Source organism: Salvelinus fontinalis, chromosome 18, assembly GCF_029448725.1.
Source record: "Salvelinus fontinalis isolate EN_2023a chromosome 18, ASM2944872v1, whole genome shotgun sequence".
Taxonomy (NCBI): Eukaryota; Metazoa; Chordata; class Actinopteri; order Salmoniformes; family Salmonidae; genus Salvelinus; species Salvelinus fontinalis.
This window is the reverse complement of record NC_074682.1, coordinates 13125434-13150684: the sequence shown is the minus strand read 5'-3', so window position 1 is coordinate 13150684 and position 25251 is coordinate 13125434. Positions and strand designations below refer to the sequence as shown.

General features: G+C 43.6%; 1 protein-coding gene across 13 annotated transcripts in view; it reads left to right on the top strand.

The window, feature by feature from the left end:
* The window catches only part of LOC129815005 (neural cell adhesion molecule L1-like protein), a 76447-nt gene that overhangs the window by 43314 nt on the left and 7882 nt on the right, over positions 1-25251 (top strand). For 3 of the 13 annotated variants that reach the window (XM_055868248.1, XM_055868249.1, XM_055868251.1), the window contains exons 2-24: positions 6583-6797; positions 7352-7384; positions 7960-8068; positions 8361-8551; positions 9544-9666; positions 9817-9987; positions 10303-10341; positions 10526-10637; positions 10779-10960; positions 11328-11459; positions 11553-11693; positions 12684-12795; positions 13225-13391; positions 13592-13757; positions 13875-13999; positions 14755-14856; positions 15167-15364; positions 15547-15617; positions 16409-16631; positions 17340-17455; positions 17705-17909; positions 18046-18168; positions 19447-19626. In XM_055868248.1, the coding sequence (XP_055724223.1) occupies positions 6653-6797; positions 7352-7384; positions 7960-8068; positions 8361-8551; positions 9544-9666; positions 9817-9987; positions 10303-10341; positions 10526-10637; positions 10779-10960; positions 11328-11459; positions 11553-11693; positions 12684-12795; positions 13225-13391; positions 13592-13757; positions 13875-13999; positions 14755-14856; positions 15167-15364; positions 15547-15617; positions 16409-16631; positions 17340-17455; positions 17705-17909; positions 18046-18168; positions 19447-19626 (3166 nt within the window). In that variant the 5' untranslated portion in view covers positions 6583-6652. Of the gene's footprint in view, positions 1-199; positions 446-6582; positions 6798-7351; positions 7385-7959; positions 8069-8360; positions 8552-9543; positions 9667-9816; positions 9988-10302; positions 10342-10525; positions 10638-10778; positions 10961-11327; positions 11460-11552; positions 11694-12683; positions 12796-13224; positions 13392-13591; positions 13758-13874; positions 14000-14754; positions 14857-15166; positions 15365-15546; positions 15618-16408; positions 16632-17339; positions 17456-17704; positions 17910-18045; positions 18169-19446; positions 19627-22494; positions 22525-23641; positions 23714-25251 lie in introns of those variants that run through there. The other 10 variants (XM_055868241.1, XM_055868250.1, XM_055868244.1 and 7 more) reach the window with 8 other exon arrangements.

Genomic DNA, 25251 nt, shown 5'->3' with positions numbered 1-25251 from the left:
GCGTAACTCTTAAGACAACACTTTAAGCAAAGCTTCAGGTGAAGAACATGTATTGCTGGTCAGGAAACTGAGGGGGGGGGGGGGGGGGGGGGTGAGATGGAAGATGCAGTCCTCCCCTTTTCCTCCTCCATCTTTTGTACACAGCCAGTGAATGGCCTTTAGATTGTGCTTTGTGAGAATGATTGTCAGTGGCTTAATGAGCGTCTTTGCCAAACTAGAGGCTTTGGTAACATATGCGTCCACAGCGCCTCTCTCACTCCGTCCCCAGCTTGTGTGACAGGATCTGGTGCGGGTGGGACGCCTCTAGAGCAGTCCCCGGGATTTTGACAGATCATTTACTGTTTCTGTGCTCTGTTTTTCCCCTTTGGATTGGATTGCCTGCAGAGGGAATGGTTGTTCTTATGTGTCTCGCGGGGGACCAGCGCAGAGAATGAAGTTAAGTCTTGTAAGTGACGTCTTGTCTTGGGATGTTTCTGTAGCTGCCTGTTAAATGTTTTGGTTTTTGCATGTGTGGTGAGGTGCACTGGGATGATCTCTCCCTCAAAGAGAGGAGAGGCACAACATTGTCAGTGTTCATGTCTTGAAATTATTGAACTGAGCTGTCTCAGTAGTTGATTGTGGGTATCTCTTGTTGTCATACAATGAATATGGATATATTGAGGTTATTCTGTTTTGAAAGAAACAAGAAATGTCTGGGCAAAAAAATGCAGTATCTAAATTTGGCATAATTTTGATTCTTTGGATATATACAATTTTAGGACAGCCTGATAGGATTGTGAACTGTGTACGTCAGTACATGAGGCTGGGTGATAACATTATACCAAGTTTGAACAAACTTGTCTAGCCAGGAGTATCATACTGCCCTTAATATATCTCCAAATAGTGGGGGAATCCGTAGCATTATCTAAGTCTTTTAATCTTTCATATCTGACATTGAACACCTACCCCCCCCCCACACACCCACACACCACACACCCACACACACACACCATAACACCACAAATTGATCAAGACGCTCAGGACTCATTTCCGACTGCTGTGTCAAACAGTTCGCCCTGTGAACGCTGTCCAGATGTCCTGCCGTAGAGCGCAGGAAATACAAGATAGATTGCATGCAGCATTTTACTGGTAAATCCCAGTTGGGAGCCAGGAATTTCAATGTGTTGGAGAGGGACCTTAGAGGACAGGAAAAAGGGTAACAACCAGCCTGTGGCAATTCAATATACTATTCTGTATCTGCGTTGGGGGAATCAGACTTTTCTGGTGTTGGACGGAAGTAAATTGCTTTGGGGTTTGATGGAAGAGGGGATTTGGGATATAAGTCCCATCCATCATGTCCGGCGGTGGCACAGTTTCCTCCACAGTTTCATCCTGGGAAATAGCCATCATCAGTCAGATGGAGTGAATGAACGGGACGAGGACCTCGCTGCGTTTGTTCACGCAAAATAATGTCCCTGTCCCCGCAGTCCAGGCTGTGAATCCATAACGCTCCTCTCCTGGCGACTCAGTGAGGATCACAGACTAATGTGATGATCGTCCTGGGCATGGGGCGCCCATCTGTGACTCGGGACTTCAAAGAGACTAGAGCTGAGAGGGGAAAAAGTTGAAGTGCTTGGCTTCTCACCATTCTGCAGACAGTTTGTCACAGGAGCAATTTACAGTACCTTTTGTGTCACTTGTACTTGAAATGTGACACATAGAATATCTCAGTCTGGCATTACTCTGCTGCCTCAACGCTGTGACAGCTGCACCATGATTTCTCTCAACCCTTGAACTCTCAGATTTACACTTAATTTATAAACCAGTTATAGTAAGCCATTGTGTGACACGGCCCGTTGCTCACTTCCCAGTCACATTTGCTTCCAATTACAGTGATGTGTTTTTCAACAAAGAAATGATACACAAGCGGCTAGCCCATACATGTAGTTAAAATCTCACCATATCTTTAAATGAAGAATAATGGTGAAATGATTGCGAGAGATTGCAGCAATATTTGCACTGAAACAGTTTTTGTTCCTGCTGTGCCTTAATATGCTCAGCAGGCCTCCATATTTCACTGGGACAAACAGAGCTTTCAGCAGCGAGCAGAGCCGAGTTTCACGATGGAACAAGTCATTAGAGAAGGAGAAAAACCCTCACCTCTCTTTTACTCATGAAAGACACTGTAATCGCTCAGCAAAGATTAAATAGACAGGTGAGGAAATGCAGAGACAAAAAGGAACCTTGAAGTGATATAAAACAAAGCTGATGTTTTGGCTATCCTTTTCCTTAATATGTGTGATCAAATAGCCCATATTCTTCCAATGGAAGATGCTACAGACACAACGTGTACAGTACACCAGTATTTTACTCCAAGATTTTCATTGCTGGTTAAAAAGCGATGCCTGTGCCCTGGAGGTCATAGGTCGTATGGTGTCAACCAGGGATGTGTCCCACTCTGTCCCTGGTCACGACAGTTTATATGGAGTCAGTAAGGTCATTTGTCATTCTCTCCACTTGGGACAGAGGTCAGCGACCCTGCAGTACATCTCAGAAACCCCTCCATATCCACATTGGTCGAAATCCCCATAGCCTCATTCCCTCACCCCTCTATGCTTCATGAGTAGACAGACTCCTGCAATATTAATGGTGTGGTAATTGAACTGTTCACTCTCCTGCATGCATGGTAAAGCAGAGAGAAATTGAGCCAAATCTCAATTAGGCAAGGTTATTATTTAATATTGGTCTGACTTCCTAATCTCATTAAGGGCCTTGTTTATGTTTTCCTCCTGCTGCTGAAGTTTTATTAATGAATTAACTCCCCTGACCCACAAGCATGGAGAGGAATCTGAGTCTCTGCCTCTGTTCGCCAGAGGTCAGAATGGAACCCATTGCAAATGAACAAGAAATATGATTACATTACAGTTAGTAAGTTAATGCATGCAAATAAAAGTGCTTTTTACGAAATTCCAGTGGGTCTACTTCCACTGTAGTAGTTAATAACACATAACAAGATGTGTTTTCTAGGGCAATACTTCACACATAACATAATTGTTCAATGTACCCCTAGTTCATCAGTAAAGAACTGTATCCTTATGTTTTGTTGTTGTCTAGAACCAGTCTCAAGTCATTTGTAAACTAAATAAGAAATTGACTTTGCGAAAACAGAAAGGAAAGAAAATGAAAAATAAATAATTACCGGCAACAGAAATGCAGGCTAATTGCTGTTTAATGTTAATCAATTCTCCCAATGTTGTAATTGTACTTCGGTGATTAACTGGGATTCAGTGCTGAGGCATTACCAGGAGTGTGTGTGGAGTGTGGTGCTACTGTCTTCCTGCATTGAAGCTCTTTAGTGAGGACAATATTTTAATCCAGTTTGACAAGACGAGGATCTGCTTAATCCCATTATAGGCTTGCAGCACATCAAACTACAGTAGGCCTGTAGACACAGACACTCTCCTGCCTGTCTACCTGTCGTTCTGCAGAGCCTGTAAACACTCTCCTGTCTGTCTGCCTGTTGTATTGCAGAGCCTGTAGATACTCTCCTGTCTGTCGTACAGCAGAGTTTTGCATGTGAAGGAGGCAGATTGCAGACAACAGAACGGCAAGAGGTTAAACAGCATAGCATATTTGAATGGCAGCAGTTAAGGACACCTCAGTCCTTCAACAGAGCGTCACCATTTTCCTTTAGCCAAAATGCTTTGTCTACATCTTGATAATAATCTGTAATAATGTATCTTGATAATGCCTCATCTAGAAAATCATTGTTATAAAGCCACTGAGGAAATAGTGAATTATACAGTATATCAACAGACCCTTGACTTTGGTGTATAAGTCAAGGTTAGGATTCCATGCCAGCCCAGATGGAGGAACTAGGAGACTGAAGGGATAGAACACATGCCAACCAGAACACTGTGCCAGTAACATCTCCTTATGAAGAGAGACATGGGTGTCTTTGATTCAGCCTGGAGCCTGAATTATGAGGATGGGGCTTCTCAATCAAATGAACCAGCAGGTAGAGTGAGCATGGAGCAGACGCGACATCCCTCTCTGCCTGCCTCTTACATTTCCTCTGTTATCAGTCTTATGCCTGGTGCTCGTTTTGAATGAGAAATGGTTTTTGCACGTCTTGGCAGATAGCCCACTGTAAATGATGGAGAGCGGTGTGAGAGCAGCACTCTACAGTATCAGTCAATCCGAGTTGAGTTTAAGGCACGGCTGTAGATTGCACAGGGCCCGTGTCCCCTCTCCCTCCACCCCAGCACAGCTTCTGTTTCCTCTGAGCCTCGGCTAAGAGAGGTCAGAGTTCATTTTGGCCTTCCCAATGTGAGTAGCTTTTAACCACCTGCCAGCTTCGTCAGTCTCAGACTCCCATCTATTTCTGCCGGAGGAGGGGATTAAGAACAGCCAGCGGTCTTAGAGCAGGCTCGCCTCGGGCCCACTCAACGGATTCATCTAGCCTGTAGCTTATACTGTATGCTGGGTTAGAGCAAGACATCTCCGTCTCCCACCAGTTTAGCCTGTATGTTTTATGGACCTCCGTCAACCAGATGGACGAGTTGGATCGGGCTAAATGCTCAACGATGGGGGAGAACAAAATCAGATGGCAAGTGATCAAGCACAGTTTGAACGGAACGTAATCCATCTAAGTTGTGTTAGGTTGATAAAGGCCCTGAGAGGAACACATTGTCTTGGAGGGATTGTAAAAAGCTTCCCCTTAAACTCACCAAACCCAAGGAGAAAGCGCTGGCCAATTAGCACAGCTTCCTACTTTCTGATTCTAATCTGTAATTTGCAGCAAATATCAGTGTGTGGGAAAAGAGTGAAATGGGAGCAGCAAATCAAGCCTGAGGCATTTTTCCAGTCCCGACTCATGGATCATAACAAAGCCATGTCAATCTGAGGTTGGAGGAAAAGTCAATGGCCTAGTATTGTGATTAAGAGGGGTGGGTGTATTGCACACTGTTGTCTGTGGCTCTGCCGGTGACTTCAGTGACTTCACTGGGTCAGAATAACCAGGATGGAGTCAGAGGCTCCAGACAGAGTTAATACCATTAGCATGAGGCATGGGGAGAGGTCAGGGTTCGTGTCCATCTGAAACAGAGCCTCACAAAGAAATTAATGAAATCGACTCTTTCACTCCTTGGTCAATTATTCAATTTCTTCTCATGAACTGCCATTTGACCTCTGTGTTTCCTATTGAATTTGGTAATCAAGGGAGAAGATTAAAAAAAAATGTTTTAAAAGAAGAGCAGTGTTTTCAGTCAGTATGATTGAAAAGACACCAGTAAAAAGCCAGCTGTTTGTGAAAACTGCCAGGCCTGTTGGAGCGTGGCTGTCTCTTAGGTCTGGTTCTCTCCATCCTGCTCAAAGAAAGAGCTTAACACACACAGATTCCCTCTCCCAATACAAATCCCTTTTCTGGCATTAACTGGAAGCTCCATCATCAACACGAGAAGAGACACCAGTTCCAACCAGTTGTAATCACTGGATGTGTATGCTTGTGATGAGAAGTGTTCAGCTAGTTTCATTGTGGGGACTCCCCGAAGACCCATGAGCATTATAGTTTGTCAAGTTTCTTAGTAGTGGGCGATTATTGCTTATTTTTCCATGTGGTCTGGTCTATGCTACCTTGCATTGAACTAATTGGAGTCCTGACTAGAATGACCCAATGAGCTGGGTCACTGCCAACATGAGGGAGGCTAATGAACGGACACCCCAGAGATTCTACTACAGAACAGAGGCTGGTGGGCAACAATGCTGCCGAGGTGGACATTCCTGCAGAGAGCTCTTCCCCCCACAATCCTTTGCTCTAGTCATACTGTACAGAGCGCGTTATGATCCAAGCCACTGGCCTGTTAGGTGGAGGATGACCTGTGCCCTCTGACCGTGTGACCAACTGCTTATCAGATAACATGTTATTCAGTGTGTAGAGTGGTAAATGTGTGTAGAAAAATACTATTGCTGTTCTTTGGAAGAGGACTATTGCTATGTCTGAGGACCACGTGTGCAGCGTTCCTAGATCGGCAGGGTTGTGTCGTTCTATCTTTTTGAATATTCAGGGAGGAGCCCAGAGACACAGAACAGCAACAGCCTGATGGCAGAACGCTGCAGCAGGGTTATATCTTAATGATGGAAATCTTTCGCTCCATTGTGGAATGAATTCATAATTTTCACTTTGAAATGTGGAAACATCTGCTGTGTATTAATATAACCACAGGCAGCCACATATATTTAAATATTTAAACTCTTCTTCTATTGCGCATGAAATTGTCCTGCCTGTTGTACTGCCAAGCCAACACACTCCAACAGACAATAAACAAGAAAACAATTTATGTCTCAAGGGAACAGGGTGGTATAGAGCTTTAATATGTAGATTTTTGTTTCAGCCCAGAATGTGGTCCCTGCTGATGCGAGTGACTACTGTGCTGGGAACGTGTGTTGTGCCTGGCTAAGCATCTCTCTCAGTCACCGGGGGTTCTCTCCCTGCGTTGTGTGGGATTGCCTGACTGTCTGCCGTGCCTGACGCGTGGGTGTATCTGGATTCATGGGAGGCCTCTCTTATTCTTTCTCTCTCTGTTGTCTGTGTTGTTCTTGAAGGTCCTTCGTCTTCGGCAGGACCTAGTTATGAACTGAGAGTGGGAAGAGTGCAGCTTGTGTCACTTCCTCCATGATGAACTCAGAGATTGTTGTCTGCTGTGGAGCGATGAGGATGAGGTCATCGATGTGGAGCCCAGGATTGGCTCTCCTGATGGGCGTGGTCGTCAGTGTCTGTGCCTTTCACCTCACCACTGCCCTAGACATCCCACTGGAGGGTAAGTGCTCACTCTTCCCATAAAGTGCTTGGTGCAGAATATCATAAACCTTTGTAAAGTACAGTATATTGATTTTGTTTTCCAATGTCTGTAATGGTCAAAGGAATCCACAGGTATTCTTTGAAATATAGCATGTTCTGTAAATCTATATCATGCCAAAATCAGTTCAATTATATTCATGGGTCAAACACATCCTTAACTGGGGTTTAGTTTCTAGTTTCAGCTTGTTTAAATCAGGTTTCTTCATTCTCTTGTATTGGGGGCTGTGTATCTTACAGTTTCCTTGGAAACGAGTATCAAGTTTTCTCTTCTAAATTATTCAGAAACATCTCTTAAGGGCCCGCTTACAAAGAGCAGTTCAAACAGGTTTTGAAAATGCAACGCACACTTGCTCTTGATGCAGGGTAATTCATTTCACGCAATCTCCTTAAATGCAATTCACAATCCTCTGTTTTGTTGTACCTACAGTACTAATGTTTATAAAGGCCTATAACCAATCAAAAAAACAGTATTATGCTTAAACTTCTGCCTGTGTTTTTGTTGTCTTCCTGCCGCCATGGATATTTTAGTTTTAGGTCATGTAAACAGTAAGTTTGCTCTGATGTGACCTGTCCCATCCAGCATTAGTGACCGCCTGTCTGTCCTCACATAATCTCTTGGCTCAGTGTTCAGCACCACAGCAGCTGTACCATGTGGTCATCTTGTGTACGATCTGCATCTCGTGTGCCATCCTCCATTTATTTGCACAATCAACATCTTCGAATTGGATTGTCTTGGTCGACTGTCATCCATTTAGTGGCATGTGGTTTTAACCTGCACCATTGGCCATACTGGCCTGACCTCATGCTGCTAGTTTTACTGTTGTTGACCCCTGTAGTTTTGTAGTGAATCTCTAAGTCATATCACTTAAACAAGTTCAAACAGTGCTGTATGTCACTGTGAAATAGAACCGTAAGAGAAGGAACCCACTGGGCACAGACGTCATTTGAAATGACGTGGAAGCAACGTTGATTCAACCAGTGTGTGCCCAGTGGGAAATACCATCATAATCGAAATGAACCATACCATAACACCTTATAGTGTGAGAGATCATATTATCAGAAACCTACAGGAGGTCTATGGGACTTTTCATAAAGTGTTGTCCTTGTTGTCTGTTTTACAGTTGAGCAGCTGCCCACCATCACAGAGGCGTCCCCCAGCTCTCTGATCGCCTTCCCCTTCGATGAGAGCTTCCCCATGACGTGTGAAGCCAAAGGGAACCCTAAACCAGAGTGAGTTCTGAGTGTCCTACTCTACCATTCCATACCCGGCAGATGGGAGAGGGACAGCTCAGGAGAGCTCGTTAGCAGCCCGACAGACAGTCTATCACCGGCCATCGATTTGGCGTGTCACATTTGGCTCGTCAATTTGGCGAGTTTGAGGGTTTGATTTTCAAGTATTGGACAGACTGTGAGGACCAACCTTGGACACCAAACACACTGTACATTTGGCTGAAACACATGAGATATTTTCAAGATTTACGTAGAATTTTATCAGTGGCTGATTGAACTGTTGATTTTGTAGATACCGGTGGACAAAAAATGGGGAAGAGTTTGACCCCTACCAGGACCCGAGGCTGATCAAGGAGGACAACTCTGGGACGTTTGTGATCCCCAACACTGGGAATCTCACAGAGTACCAGGGAACATACCGCTGTTACGCTGACAACGAACTAGGGACGGCCATAACGGAGGAGATTGAGTTTGTTGTGCCCCGTGAGTAGCATAATGTACATCCATACATCTCTGATCTCTGTGGCGCTTACAGCTCTGTGGCGCTTACAGCTCTTTGAAAGTGATTCAGGGCCTGGAATTCAATTCAACGACTGTGTCGCTCCATCGTGAGCTGTTCGTTGAATTGGCGATGGCAGAAAGTCATTGAAGCTCCAGAGCATTCCACCCCAGGTTGCCTCTCGTCTATACCCATATAGACTGTGTGGCAGAAGGGAGACTGATCTATCCTCCATCATTTCCCTTGGTACATTTTTCATTTTGTTCCAAAGCATAGTACATAAATCTTCTAAGAAATCCAGACCGAGGGGAACTATGACAAAATTTGGCCGTGCTTCAACCATTCAGTGCGACTGACACGCGGCACAACAGTACTAATGACGTTTATTTCTTCCCGCAAGTAAAAATCTGAAGAATGTGCTGTAAAATCCAATTCACTTGAACACAAATACCTCCATACACAACCAGCACAAAACACTAGTATCATAGGACTGCCACCTGCTGGAGAGAAAGGCACCTACATCAAATGACAGACAAATCATTGACACACACTGAGTGTACAAAACATTAAGAACACCCCCCTTTTGCACCCCCCTTTTGCCATCAGAACAGTCTCAATTCGTTGGGGTATAGACTTGATAAGTTGTCGAAAGTGTTCCACAGGGATGCTGGCCCATGTTGACTCCAATGCTTCCCACAGTGTCAAGTTGGCTGTGTGAAAACACAAAAGCGTTGCCGTTTTTGACACAAACCTGGCACCTACACACACACAATCCATGTCTCAGTTGTATCAAGGCTTCAAAATCCTTCTTTAACCTTCCTCCCCTTCATCTACACTGATTGAAGTGGATTCAACAAGTGACATCAATAAGGGATCATAGCTTTCACCTGGATTCACCTGGTCAGTCTATGTAATGGAAAGAGCAGGTGTTCCTAATGTTTTGTACACTCAGTGTATATTGTTGTTTTTTTATCAGACGTTCCTAAGTTTCCCAAGGAGAAGATTGATCCCATCAAGGTGGAGGAGGGTCAGCCTGTCATTTTGGAGTGTAACCCTCCTAAAGGAATCCCTCCTTTACAGATCTACTGGATGACCATCGGTGAGTCACTAACAGCTTGCCAGACCTAACACAGTGTCCGAATCATGTCCCATGCTTTGTGTTGACACCTGCCGTTTTATTGAAGCACGATAGAGCAAACGAAAGCAACCAACATTTGTATGGAATATCCACCTCTTTTCTCCTCTTCAGACCTTCAGCACATAGAGCAGGATGAGAGGGTGTCCATGGGTCTGAACGGCGACCTGTTCTTCTCTAATGCTCTGGAGAAGGACAGCCGCAGAGACTACTGTTGCTTCGCTGCCTTCCCCAGGATACGCACCATCGTACAGAAGAATGCCATGTCTGTCGTAGTCAAGCGCAGTAGGTGTCAATCTAAGAAGGCATGTCTGTGATTAGGTGTGTTTATTAACTCTGCTACAGCATAGAGCTTGACCAAATGGCTTCGTTTTGATCACCATAATGACTTCAACCTCTGACCCAATGCATTCGTCGCTATGATCGTGGTCATGATCAAGAACATTCCCAATGTCCAGCAGCATCTCCAAAGTTGTATTTTCCCTGCTCTTGATGGCACCGATGTTTTCATGAATCTACACCACCCCATTGTCTGTCATGATTGTTTTCGTTTTTATGAATGCTTTGCACATTTTCATATGTTACCCACCTTAATTTCAGAAAATTCAAACAGTGACTCAAGTAGCAGTCCTGGTCGTGGTAAGTTACATGCCATACCATATCATTGTCTAGAACACCCCATGTGTGATTTTTTTTCATATCAGAGTGTGATATGTGGATCGAAACATTGCATTGTAGGTTAGCAGTCCAAGAGTTAGACCCATGCATTGCCTTGTTTGAAAAACTAAGCTTAAAAACAATGTTTCTATTCCATTCTCAAAAGCCAATTCAATCCTGGAGAGGAAACCAAGTCTTCTGATGCCCTCTGGTGTCAAATCGGAGACACAGCTGGTGAAAGGTGACGAGCTACTACTGGAGTGCATTGCCGAGGGCTTGTAAGGAAACCTTCCTCTCTTTTTTTAGGCTTAGGTCTTTTTCTCTTTTTTTTTACAAAAGACTGCATGATATCTTCTAGACACTTCGTTGTATATGAAGCAACTACATCAAAACGTCAATCATTTTACTGCCCCTCTCAGTCCAACACCCAAGATTGAATGGGTAAGGATGGGCCACAGGCTGCCCGACAGAGCGACGATAGAGAACCATGGGAAACTCCTGAGCATTGACCGGGTCAATGAGGACGACAGTGGGAAATACATGTGTAAGGTTAAGAACATCCATGGAGAGGCCAACCACTCCTTTGATGTATCAGTGGAAGGTAAGTGGAAAAATGTACAAAGGTTGAAAAAATAGGTTCTTAGTTTGATTATGTGTGTCTGAAAAACAGCTGTTTAGCTTAAACTACATTTATAGGTTTTACTGTAGGAAAACTACTTCATAATAGTAACACATTTTCATGAGAAAGAGTGCCATCTACTGTACATTGAGTGAACTGCTGTCCAAGAGGGATTCAAAAAAGTCCCAATTTGAGAATTGGCTCCAGGTGATAGAAAACACAAACATCATATCTCTTGCATGATTTCCATGTTTTTTAAATGCAAATTCTGGGAGAGAGTTGTCAACTGTGCTCTGGTTCACTCACTGCTTCCTGATGTTATGTCTGTCTTTGATGTTGCGCTTTCCAGAGCCTCCTAAGTGGGTATCTGAGCCTGAGAGCCAGCTTAGTACGATTGGCTCAGACGTGCATATCAAGTGCTCCGCCACTGGCACTCCTCAGCCCACCATCCAATGGAGGGTGAATGGAAAACCTCTTAAGGGTATGTTCTCAGTCTACCTCAACAAGACATGAATGTCCTATTTCTAATACTGCAAATTGGTGCACAGTTAATGGATTTCATTGTTGATTGCAGAGGTCCCAGCATCTAACAGAAAAGTTTCGGATGACACCATTGTATTGCACAACGCCAAATCGATTGACAGTGCCGTCTATCAATGTGAGGCTTCCAACAGACATGGAACCCTACTGGCCAATGCCAATATCATGATCATGAGTAAGTTTATGGGGCTTCGTTGGTTTTACTCTCTACCTCTGAAAGGCTTAATGGTCACAAATAAATAGTTCCTACATCTCAGCCTTCATCATTGTTTTACCGGTCGTGCTCATGCATTTAGTTACCCACTAAGTATGGAATTGTATGATGATGAAAGTGCACTAAAGAATCCAACCAGTTGCTTGACATTGTCATGAGACAGTGGAAGACTGTCTGTGAGTGGTGGTGTGTCTGGTTTAAAAGCCGGCTCTGGCGCCAGAGCCCCTCGGGCCGTGGTGAAGGAAGGGTTGTCTGAGCGCCACAGGCCTCCATTCAGACTACCCACCCACGTCCCCTGTCCCTGTTGATCAGCCCGCATGCTCCCAGGCATGTATTTCTATGCTACCACGTTTCTCTACTCCATTCAGAATGCAATGCCACAACACTAAAATGTGCTCCTTTTATAGGAGCAGATTTTTAAAAAAGTGCTCTCTTTGGCTTCTCAGAAATGTCTGGAGTTTGTCAATGGTGACAAACTAGGAAGTTATTAAGTGGACTGTTTCTGGATTCAAAGTCACAGCTTTTTATTTTGGTTAACAAAGGAATGAGACAGACAGGATGTTTTGGTTCGAAATGATAAGACACATTTATTTAAAATTTAGCACTCATTGTTCCACTTGTTTTAATTTTTTATTCATTTTTTTTTTATTTTCAAGTTATATGACAATCATCGTGACAGTCCAGCCATTCTTTCAAAAGAAATGGTAATTAACAAAAATGGATGACAATAACATTTTCACGTCACTTGGTCTGCTTTATCAGTCTCCTTAGTTTGAATCTTAGCTATACATTTTAATGGACTTTCTTAGTGTGTCTTTATAACCAATACTGCAGTACAGTCGGAGGGCCATTCCTCAATCCCTCCATATCTGTATGGAAGTTAGAAAATAAATCTCTCTCTCGTTTATGTCCCAAACCCTGATTCATTTACTGGGATGTCTCTCCCCACAGATCTGCCTCCTATGATCCTGACAGAGGAAGGTCTGGAGTATTCAGCTGTGGAGGGAAAGAGTGTAGTCATGCACTGCAAGGTGTTCAGCTCTCCGCCCTCTATTGTAACCTGGTGAGTATGCTCTCACTAACCATAGCCTGGTCCCAGACCAGAATGTGCTTCAGCCAACTCATCCTACTCTTCTTGTCATGTCATCAATCATTGGCTCAAGCCCATACAAATTCTGGACTAGGCTTCTCCAGCTCCAACCAGTCCTCTCAGAGGCCAGTAGAGAGCAGTAGATATCAACGTGTCATTACTAGATAACAATGTGTCAGTGTCATTAGGTAGTTATAAAAATAGCTATGTACACGATCCGTTTCTCTGTTGGTGAACCACTGTTTGCAGTGGAAATATGCAGAAAGAAAAAACATCTTATACCTACACAAATACTTTAAGGGGCGTTATTGCAGTATCTTCTTAAGTGCTCAGCAAGGTTCCTCTGTAATTGAATTCAATTGCAAGTGGAGACTTTAATTGATTGCTTTACGTGTTGTACAGGAACAAGGATGACTCAACAGGGTCTGTAGAGGGACCAAGGTTTACAGTTCACCAGAATGGATCATTGGAGATCCATAATGTGGAGAAAGAGGACATGGGCCAATACACATGTTACACCAAGAATACTGAAGGGAAGTCTGCTATAACTGCCTTACTGGATGTTAAAGGTATGAAAGTAAATACAAGACGGGATGTGTTTAACACACAACTAAGGCCATGTGTGTTTCTAAATACAGTATGTGACCTGATGAGGAACAACTGCCTTATATAGTGTTTCCTGCTAAAGTCACATGGTTAGAAAAAAGAGGGGTCCTTAACACAACCCTTTACATGTAACTTATACAGTTGTGTGTTTCATCTATCCAAGATCCCACAAAGATATCCCAGGCCCCAGAGGACTTGCATGTCCTAATAGGAACCACAGCCCAGCTCTCCTGCCTGGCGATGTACGACGACTCCTTCAGTGGCGACTTTGAGATCGTGTGGGAAAAAGACGATATGGAGATAGCACTAAACCACACTGAGAATTCTGGGTAAGACGACGCCTTTCTTATGGTGTCACAGATCCAAGCCTAGCTCGGGAAAGTTCACTTGTTTCTTTAGATTGCACAGATCAATAGGTTGTCTCTCTCTCTTTTTTCTGCCGATAGATATTTCTTTGAGGATGGCATACTGCAGATCGTCAACGTCAGCCACAGAGACCAGGGCATGTACACGTGTGTGGCCAGAACTCCAGTGGACCAGGACACTGCCTCTGCACTACTCATAGTGCTGGGTGAGAAAATATGTCAAATACTGTACATCAAAGCCTGGTCTGACCCCAACGGGTCTATGGCCCCAAGCACAACAGAAATGCATAGCATGTCACAATATGAATCCATATGCCGAAGCCAAGCATTCCATGGCGTGGTACACAGAGCAGAACATGGTTACACCGTGTATCTTCAGACCTCGGCTCTGCATTTACAGAACTATGCCTTTACATCATTTGCATCGCAGTTTTACATTTTGCTTTCTTTCCCATTGGTCAGTCTCTGACTGTTTCATGGTGCTTTTGCAGAGGATAAATCAAATGAAATTGTATTGGTCACATACACATGGTTAGCCGATGTTATTGCGAGTGTAGTGAAATGCTTGTGCTTCTTGTTCCGACACTGCAGCAATATCTAACAAGTAATCTAACAATTCCGCAACAACTACCTAATACTCACAAATCTAAGTAAAGGGATGGAATAAGAATATGTACACATAAATATATGGATGAGCGATGGCCGAGCGGCATAGGCAAGATGCAATAGGTGGTATAACAGTATATACATATGGGATGAGTAATGCAAGAAATGTAAATGTCATTATTAAAGTGTCATTGATAAAGTGACTAGTGATCCATTTGTTAGAGTGTCCAATGATTTCAAGTCTGTATGTAGGCAGCAGCCTCTCTGTGTTAGTGATGGCTGTTTAACAGTCTGATGGATACAATGTCTTTGTGTGTTATCAAAGTAATGTTGTTGTGGGGGTGGTGTTTTCCAGATGTCCCTGATGCACCTGAGAACTTGGTGCTGTCTGAACACAAGGGCAGAAGTGTGAAGCTCAAATGGATACCTGGGGATGACCACAACAGCTCAACCACTGGTAATAGTCTGGCTCTACAAGCAAAGTTCAGCTGCTTTGCATGATTTAGGGAACAGCAGGCCTGTAGTATATACAATGATAATAACATGGCACATATTTACTAAGAAAATGGAATTAGTACTTTATTATTGTGTAAGTCTCCTGTCAACATTCCAACACAAATGTGTCGTATTTTTTGGGGGGTGCAAGTTTCCTGCTTAGTGCAGGGTTTGAAGAGTTTGCTACGCAGGTGGCTGTTAGATAAGCAGCCCCTTTGGCAAAGGACTTGGGCAGATTGGGGTCTGGTTTGTGTGTCTCACCCTGTGAACAGACTTCATTATTGAGTATGAGGAGAGCCAGTGGGAGCCAGGGAACTGGAACGAGCTTCAGAGAGTTCCAGGAAATCACGGTTCGGCAGTCCTCAAACTTTATGGACATGTTGACTATCGCTTTCGAGTGTCTGGAGTCAACGCGGTGGGTAGGGGGCGTCCCAGTGAGCCCACAGAAAGATACAAGACCCCTCCTGCAGGTAGGAAGTCCAGTTATGTTTTATCCTCTGACCTGCCTCCACCGCCCGTTGAACTTTAAAACACTCAAACATCTGAGATAATTGATTTCACTCTTAGGTCTCTCATGTGCACATTTCACAGGAGATTTATTTAACTAACAATTTCAATTCTGGAAAAATCCATATTTCTTCTCTGCCACCAGCCCCTGACAAGAACCCTGAAAATATTAAAATCGAAGGTCATTTGGCACATGAAATGGATATCAACTGGGAGGTAAGAAACAGAATGGGGTTCCTTTAATATTCCTTCCCTTCGTACGTACGCACCCCTCCGAGTATTGAATATTTCACAGCAGTTACATTTTGGGGAAATCAAAGAATCTCTCTTTATTCATAGAGAAAATAAGCTTTAGTGTTATCCCTCAGAAATAAATCAAATATCCCTGCTTTTGAAGTATCGTATTGTGATGTATAACTTTAGAAAACCTATTTTTGATGGGTCATAGTGAATGGGATAGCTATCAAAGCAGTTCATTGTGAACCTTTTATAAGAAAGTGCAAAGGAATGGAGCAGAGAGGAGTACAGTAATACAGTAATAAATTCTGCTTTATTGTAAAAAGATTAATCTCACCCCCACAAATGATCTTCCTGTCCTAGCAGAGTAATGCAACCTGAACTTCTGAATGTACGAGCTCCCTCATTGTTAATGATTTGCTTTTGTGGATAATAGTGTCTTATTCTATTTCCCATCATGGTCAGGCCATTGTGAGGGAAGCGTTGGATCGCTCTATAATCTCTACAGTCTGTGAAGTCCTAGACTGCTCCTTATATCAGAGGGGTCCTCAGAGCTCCCTGGAACCAGCACCCAGCCAATTGTCTTATTGTTTTACTGATTTGATATGATCAAATATTAGGATCCATGTATATGGGCTTGGCATGATAACCCCAAAATAGCCAGGGATGTAGAAGGAAATATAAAGAGCTCCTTTCTTGATTGTTCAAGATCCTGTTAAATGGTAATAATCTGTGTGTTACTGCTTTTCTTACATTCTTCGCCCTTGCAGCCATTGTCCCCCATTGAACACAATGGGCCAGGCCTTGAATATAAGGTGAGCTATAAACGGCAGGATGTAGAGGAGGACTGGCACGAGCATGTGGTGAAAAGACACTCGTTTGTGGTGAAGGGCACTCCCACGTTTGTGCCATATGAGGTCAGGATCCAGGCGAGGAACCACCAGGGATGGGGACCTGAACCCAAAGTGATGACTGGCTACTCTGGAGAGGACTGTGAGTGACTAGTGTTGTTTTTTTAAATAAAATATCACTCCCTTGTAAATACAAAGAATGTATGTGAATTTCACAATAATAATACCATTCAGATATATAAGGCCAGTACCGTACGTACCATTCAGCTTTGTGTGTGGTTGGCTCCAGTCCATAAAATCTGGACTCTTTCTTCTTTAAAAGTGCTATAGATTTGTGAGCAGAATCCTAACCCACCAGCCAGAGTACTTGATGAAATCCAATGTTTGCTTTGTGATATAGGCTAGTAGCTTGGTTGAGCGTCACTTTATAGAGCCTATGTACCCTTTCACTCATGCCAAAGTGAAAACTCTCTTTTAGAACCATTTCATTCCATGCACTTTCTTATTTCTATCTTTATCTTTAGCGTTCTTTTGGATTTGCCCTCAGGATGTAACCTCAGGTCACATATACCATCTCAACCTTGTTAACAATGTATTGTCCTCCTTTAGAAGCTTTGTACTCCTTTGTTGTCATACTGCCTGGTATCATCGCTTAGGCAATAGCAGTGAGCCCAACACTAGAAGCTTTGAAGCACCTAAATACTCAACCCTGCCAATACTACACATATGATCTGGTGGATCATTCACTGTAAAGCTGAGCTCATCCTTCACATGTTGGGCTGATCTTTACAGTAGTCTGTGTGATATACGGGCTGTATGGACTGTGACGTGAGTGTGTTTGGCTCCGCAGTCCCCTCCGCGGCCCCTGATGATGTAGAGGTGGAGGTGATGAACAACTCGCTGGTCAAGGTCAGCTGGACACGTGTTCACAAGGACAAGCTGCATGGACACCTGGGAGGCTACAGGGTAATTCCTCAAAACAGCCCAGTAGCTTTAACACAGTTTAAAAGGATCCTGACCTCGCTGGATCTTCTGGCCCCCTCACCCAACTCTGTCTCCCTACTGCTGGCAGCTCACTGTTCCCTTACACTCGCGAAAAAATACTATAACCAAGACCGCAGCATTTTTCTATTTTATGAGCTGTTGTCTTTGTCTCACATAATTATGATCTGTTAGACCTATAACACTGTCTCCCCTCTGTCATGGCGGTGTCAGATAAGCTGGTGGCGGCTGCGTAGTCTGCTGGACTCAAAAAAGACTCCCGGGAACAAACACACACTGACATTCCCGGGGGACAGGAACCATGCCATGGTACCAGGGCTCACACCCTTCTCTGAGTACAGCCTCATCGTCATGACCTTCAACGGGCGAGGCAACGGGCCAGGCAGCCACGCCGTCAACTTCAAAACTCCCGAGGGAGGTAAGACATGAGGGTAGAGGTCTGGGGTGCCATGGAACATATTGATTCAGTACTGTCCAATGGAAGAAGAAAATAACTATCTAGAGACAAGACTATTGTGCTACTCTCAAACTGCTTACTACCTGTATATTCCCAGTTCCAGAGGAAAATCCCGTTTTCAGGGTCACAGATGTTCAGAAGCACACCGTCGCTCTCACCTGGGCACCTCCTCTGGTTGCCAATGGAGTCGTCACAGGATACCGGCTAGAGTATCAGCTAAGTGTGTACAACTCTTTCCCCTTCCCCGTTGAACTGCAGTCTCTTACATGCACCAGCCTACCTTCAGTCAAAGTGACTAGCGATTCCTTGATCTTACCACTAGGAGATAATGTTGTGCTTGTGATTGGTGCTACAGCCCATTGCTGAACGTGGTGTTAATGAAGGTTTAGAGTTTAGCTCCAACAGCTGGTGTTCAACTTTAGCCCTATTATAGAAATGTGAGAAAATGCATGCAGAGCTGTGATCCACAGGTTTAAGTCTCACAGTGGTTGCATGAGAATATGATCCCATGTGGGGAAACTCAGATTCAAGTAATGAGGCTTGAATACAACTAAATGTTAAATGTATTTTATTGGATGGCATCAGAAAGCATGGAAGTGGATATCCAGTAGGACTTACTGATAGTATAACCTGGGATTGACCCCCTTTGGTGGAAAGAGGGGTCAGTGTCGGGTTGGGGTGTGACACACTGGCCTGTGTGGTGTGTCATGATCCGGCCCCAGCAGCGCTGACCAAGGCCAGCGTGTCACAGCCTTTTAAGGTCTTTGTTAGTGACCCGATACCGTCCACTGGGGCCTTCATCACAACCAACGACCCAGATTAATCCAAAAGGAAACAGTCACTGGACGTGATGTGCGTGTGTGTGTGTCCCACTCTTCAACCCCTGGCCTGAAACAATAATGATGATGAGGCTAATTACAACGTTTTAAAGACAGCATTGTACAGCAACTCTCACTAAAGGTTTTGGATGTTGCCGCTGCACAAGAGGGCCAAAAGTGTCATGCTGTATTTCAGAAGAAGGGACGTTTACATTGTACAAGCGTGATAAAGCTGATGGACTCTTTTGAAGTGAGGGGTTTTTGAAGTCCCCTTGAAGGAACTCGTGTGTGAAATGTGGAGGATAATGCACACAGCTGTCAGCATGGCACCGGGAGGAAGCACCAGAGGAATTTAAAGGCTGCTGCACAGCTGTTCCAGGGCTGAGCCCAGCTTCTTAGAGGGCCTTGCTAACTACATTTTTCACAGGTTTCACAGGACCTACACTGTTACATTGAGGGTCAGTTCCACTGCTAGGGAGGGCTGAACCAACTCACAATGCAGATCACATGTTGTACAGTCTTACATAGCGTGGTCATGTATTCATCAAACCCCCAACATATCATGTGTCCTTTTCAAATGATCTATCATAGGCTTCTTTTCTCCTTGGTGTTTCAGAGAGACACCTCTGTGTCCATTAATGTAGCAACACACGTTTAATCCAGTCTATGTGTGTGTTTAGTCAACGACACAGAGGAGGTGGGTGTCCTGCAGTCGATGGACATCAGCAGCCCGGACACCACCTCGTGTGTCCTGCGGAACCTCGAGGCCGTCAGCAGGTACAAGTTCTACCTGCGCTCCTGCACCAGGGTGGGCTGTGGGCCCCAGGTCAGCGAGGAGAGCACCACCACACCTGTAGCACGTAAGTCACAAAGGCCAGGGTGTTGCAGGGCAGATGGGGGATGCTGGAGGAAGTTCTACAGGGACAGAAAGGGGGCATGGATTTAGGGTTGGGGGTAATAGCGAGATGTGATAGCCAGACTTTGGGATGAGGTACTCTGTAGATGACCAAGCCATTTCAGTAATGTATTAGCTCAGGGAATATGATATTGGCTCCATCTGCCAGGCTTTTCATATCTCTATCTAAGTAATTTTTGTGGTTAAACAATATCATAAGGGTGTGAGAAGGGGTTTCATTCATCATTGTCATAAAAGAGCAAGTGTTTATTGATTTAAAGGGGAAAGCAAGCTATGAAACAACCAGCTGGAAAAGAGATTTGCCTTCGGCAAGTGAAACTGTATATTTTCTATATCATAGTGTATTATTATATAGGAATTGGTAAGGTAAGTCAATTGCCAGCCATTGCAGTATGTTTGGTTCATGCACATGATACATCATTTTGATTTTATAAAACGCAGTATATGTCATTTCTACTTCATACAAGTAGTATGTACCCTTCTGAGTCTGTGGGAGTGTAGGTAAGGGGGTGGCACCAGTCAAATATAATTAGAATCTAATGAAAATAAGCAAGTGCACTTGAAATGGTAATGGAGAGTCTGTACTGTATTCTGAGGTGCCACAACACACACAGCCTCTGTCCAACAATAGTAATAATTCATTTGGGTCCTCTAGTAGAACATTTGAGTAATTTAGCAGACACTCTTATCCAGAGCAACTTACAGGAGCAATTAGGGTTAAGTGCCTTTCTCAAGTTCACATCGACAGATTTTTCACCAAGTCCGCTCAGGGATGCGAACCAGCGACCTTTGCGTTACTGGCCCAGCGCTCATAACTGATAGGCTACCTGCAAGTAAGGGCTTTCACATTGATATAAATGTACAGTATAACAAAACATAGCATCCTATTCAATCTCAGTAAGCAGGCTTCTGGGATGAATTAAAAACATCAAATTTGGTGTGCTGCGAGAATTCATGTTTAGATTTGTTTACTTCTTTTTTTATTTAACTAGGCAAGTCAGTTAAGAACAAATTCTTATTTACAATGACGGCCTACCCCGGCCAAACCCGGGCCAATTGTACACCACCCTATGAGACTCCCAATCACGTCCGGTTGTGATACAGCCTGAAATCAAACCAGGGTCTGTAGTGACACCTCTAGCACTGAGATGCAGTGCCTTAGACCCCTACGCCACTCAGGAGCCCAAACAAAACTTAACAAAACGTTGTTATAGTGTGAAAACAAAAGAAACATGCTTTTGTGTGGGAGTAATGTTATATTGCTTTGGATGTATATCCTGTAAATGTTTCTTCGTCTGTCCCCATAAGAGAACCCGTTTGGGTTCCATGTAGAACCATCTGTGGAAAGGGTTCTACATGGAACCCAAAGGGGTATTTACCTGGAATATAAAGGGTTCTACCTGGAACCAATAAGGGTTCTTCAAAGGTTTCTCCTATGGGGACAGCTGAAAAACCCTTTTAGGTTCTACATAGCACCTGTTTATTGAGATGGGGCTTAGTTGTAATCTACTTCATTTACACACATTTATGTAGGGTAACATTTTGCATCTTTTTCATGCTTATGTCGTGGTTGGTGTCTGCATATGCTTTCCCTATGCCATGCTAATGTACACTGAACAAAAATATAAACGCAAAGTGTTGGTCCCGTGTTTCATGAGCTGAAATAAAAGATTGCAAAAATGTTCCATAATCACAAAAAGCTTATTTCGCTCAAATTTTCAGAACAAATTCGCTTACATCCCTGTTAGTGAGCATTTGTCGTTTGCCAAGATAAACCATCCACCTGACAGGTGTAGAATATCAAGAAACTGATTAAACAGCATGACCATTACACTGGTGCACCTTGTGCTGGTGACAATAAAAGGCCACTCTAAAATGTGCAGTTTTGTCACAAAACACAATGCCACAGATGTCTCAAGTTTTGAGGGAGCGTGCAATTTGCAGGAATGTCCACCAGAGCTGTTGCCAGAGAATTGAATGTTAATTTCTCTATCATAAGACTCCACGTCCAACTGGCCTCACAACCGCAGACCAAGTGTATGCCGTCGTGTGGGCGAGCGGTTTGCTGATGTCAATGTTGTGAACAAAGGGAAACAAATGCATTTTATTGATGGCAATTTGAATGCACAGAGATACCGTGACAAGATCCTGAGGCCTATTGTTGTGCCATTCATCCGCCACCATCACCTTATGTTTCAGCATGACAATGCATGGCCCCATGTCACAAGGATCTGTACACAATTCCTGGAAGATGAAAATGTCCCAGTTCTTCCATGGCCTGCATACTCACCAGACATGTCACCCATTGAGCATGTTTGGGATGCTCTGGATCGATGTGTGCGATAGTGTGTTCCATTTCCCGCCAATATCCAGCAACTTCGCACAGCCATTGAAGAGGAGTGGGACAACATTCCACAGGCCACAGTCAACAGCCTGATCAACTCTGCGATGGAGATGTGTCGCGCTGCATGAGACAAATGGTGGTCACACCAGATACTGACTGGTTTTCTGATCCACGCCACTACCTTTTTTAAAAAGGTATCTGTGACCAACAGATGCATATCTGTATTCCCAGTCATGTGAAATCCATAGATTAGGGCCTAATGAATTTATTTCAATTGACTGATTTCTTTATTTGAACTGTTACTCCGAAAAATCGTTGAAATTGTTGCATGTTACAGTTGTGTTTTTGTTCAGTATATTTAAGGCTTTTAACTTATGCTATTGAAAATAATGTATGCCTATCAACAACTTTTAATACATGGACCTGCTTGGCAATGCTTTCCTTTTTTCTTTTCCTTCTCTTCACCAGCTTCAACAGCGGTATCCACTGTCAACTTCAGTATGTAGATTTCTGTTTATGTGCAGTAAAAACACAACTACTGTAGTCTAACGCTGTTGTAAGTCACGCCCTTCGGGTATATTCACTATGTTGATGTATTACTGTATGAGTCGACAGTTCATTAGTTGTATCACATCCTTGGTGGATAGTTGAGTAGAACTGTAGCTCTCTCTCATTCCATTTCTGAGAAAGACTCATGCTATTCTTTTCATATACTTGTTAGCATGATTTCTGTCAGCTATAGTTTCTTTAACATAGACTAGCTGTGAGAGCATGAATATGGATAAAGGGCTGATAAACGGGTGGGAGGTGACAGCTCCAGACAGCTCCTGGCCCTGCCTGCCTCCATGGTTGAATGGGTCAAGCAGGCATTTAGGAAAAGTTACTGAATCTGATGTCGGCAACAATTAAGACTTTTAATATTTCACACAAATACGAAACTAAAATCATGCAGATACTCCTCTCATCTGTGAATAATTGCCCTTGTCTGTTGTGTGCCCTTGCCATCAGTGCTGAGCACTCTGATGCCTCCTTTCATTAGTAGACCAATACAGACTCCCCTGTTTTCAGACAAAGTTTGTGGTTTTCTCTGCAATAACAAATGGTAATGAGTATCCTGATTATAAATTCATATGAATCCGATCTCATTAGTGAATCTCTAAATGAATATTGACTTGTGTTCTAACAACGGCAGGATCAATGCCACCTGTATTGCAAAAGCAACGGGATCAAATTAAGCTTTAAGTGCAACATACAGGAAGGATATCAGACAGGCGTCTCTATTGTAGTGTCATTCAGCGTTCAAATGATGGCGTCTTTGCCTCAAACTGAACAGTGGAATAGTCACTTCCTGTAGTACAAATTATTACTAATGATCATATCTAACCAAAAATTACACCTTGTTTCCTAGTTCTTTGACGGTATGCATTGCTCTGTAGTAGTAACTACCCTGACTAGTCATTATAGTAGACATATCTGTAGACTAGAAACTAATATCAGTTCACTTTACCCATAGTTGTAGTGTACTAACAATTCTACTAGTAGTCAGTAGACAGTAGCTCCCCCTCCTTCACTCCAAAAAATAGCCAATAATCTCAAGATCTGTCTTTCTTTTCAGGCCAGTCTGCCTCCCCCTCACCTCCAAGCACTGCAGTCTCCCACGTGTCCAATGCCACCCGTTCCAACATAGGTATTCATGTCACCAATTGTGCTCAGGATGGTAATGATAGTCATAGGTGGAAAAACTGTCAACTCTAGTGATCGCTATGACACAAATCCTCTATTTTGAGCTTAACTTCAATCAATGAAAAACTAGCCTCAGCATCGATGTTGAGTTAAAGTCCAGCAAACGGCTCAACAAGCTCATCAACAGACAGTCACGTTATTGAATCTATTCCATACCCGATGGTGTGAGTGTAGTGTGTTGTAGTTCAAACAGGGCAAATATGTCTAATTGTCAAGGATTGATTTTTTGGGGGGGCCCAGTCCTCTTTTACACAGCAGAATATTGACCAAACAGTCACCTGAACATTTCCATGTAACCTTCAACTGGGTAAACAACAATAGTGCTGTGGGGCAAGCAAATGTCCATAGCACCATTTGAGCTGGGGAAAATGTCGACTTAGCCAGGCAGAGTGAGGAGGAGGTGTGAGCTCTTAAAGAAACGGTAATATTTAGGGGACTGAGATAAGTGGATAAATTGAAAGCTGTAGAGCAGAATATTTCTGTGTACTGGGGCACTCCTTTTATAGAACTCCCTGACTTTGAAGAGGCATCTTTCAGGCATTGTGGCAGGGCCAGGGCTGCGCTCCCTGCTGTGACAGCAGATGCTTTCTGCAGCCTTTAATACCAGGCTGAGCAGCGCGGTGACAAACACGCCAAGCCCTGGGATATTTTTAGTCAGGCCCCGTGTCACTTAGTCATCATACTAAGCGAATGATGGGAATTACCATAGTTACGAAGTCATACATCAGCATTACCCACGGTGTGTCATTTGTGCTCACAGGGATGGGCAGCACAGACACAGGTGTCCTTGTGTACTGAATTATCACCTGAGAAAATAATGACACCTGAGCAGGAGACACAGTCACAGATTTGCATGTATGCCTGAGGGAAATGAAGGGGATTGGTTGCTGTTGACCGGGTCAAACCATAGCTTTCTTTTACCAACTTTAGCAATATGGAGTGATGCATGATTCTCACCATCACTCCAGGTGCAGTGGTTCTTTGATTTATTCTTGGAGTGTCAGAGTCTTCAGAGTCTTTATTAGTCTGTTGTTATCTAATGTATTCACCACTGTGTACCTGAGTTAAACTGCAGTGAGGCAAAGGGACTTACTAACCTCTGATATTTAACATTCCCATTGAAGTGTTTACTGTTGTAGAAGAAAAGCTCAATTTTGTGCTTGGACCCTTCTACATGAACCCCTTGAACCCCTCCACATCTTAAGCATATTTTCCATAGGGGTTTGTACACTGAGTGTACAAAACATTATAATATTGTGTATTTTTGCCCTGAGAACAGCCTCAATTTGTCCTTTGGGGGGTGGACCATTCTTGACACACACGGGAAACCCAGCAGCATTGCGGTTCTTGACACACTCAAACCTACTACCATACCCGTTCAAAGGCACTTCAATCATTATATTGCTCTGAATGGCACACACACAATCCATGTCTCAATTGTCTCGAGATTTAACAAGTGACATCAATAAGAGATCATATCTT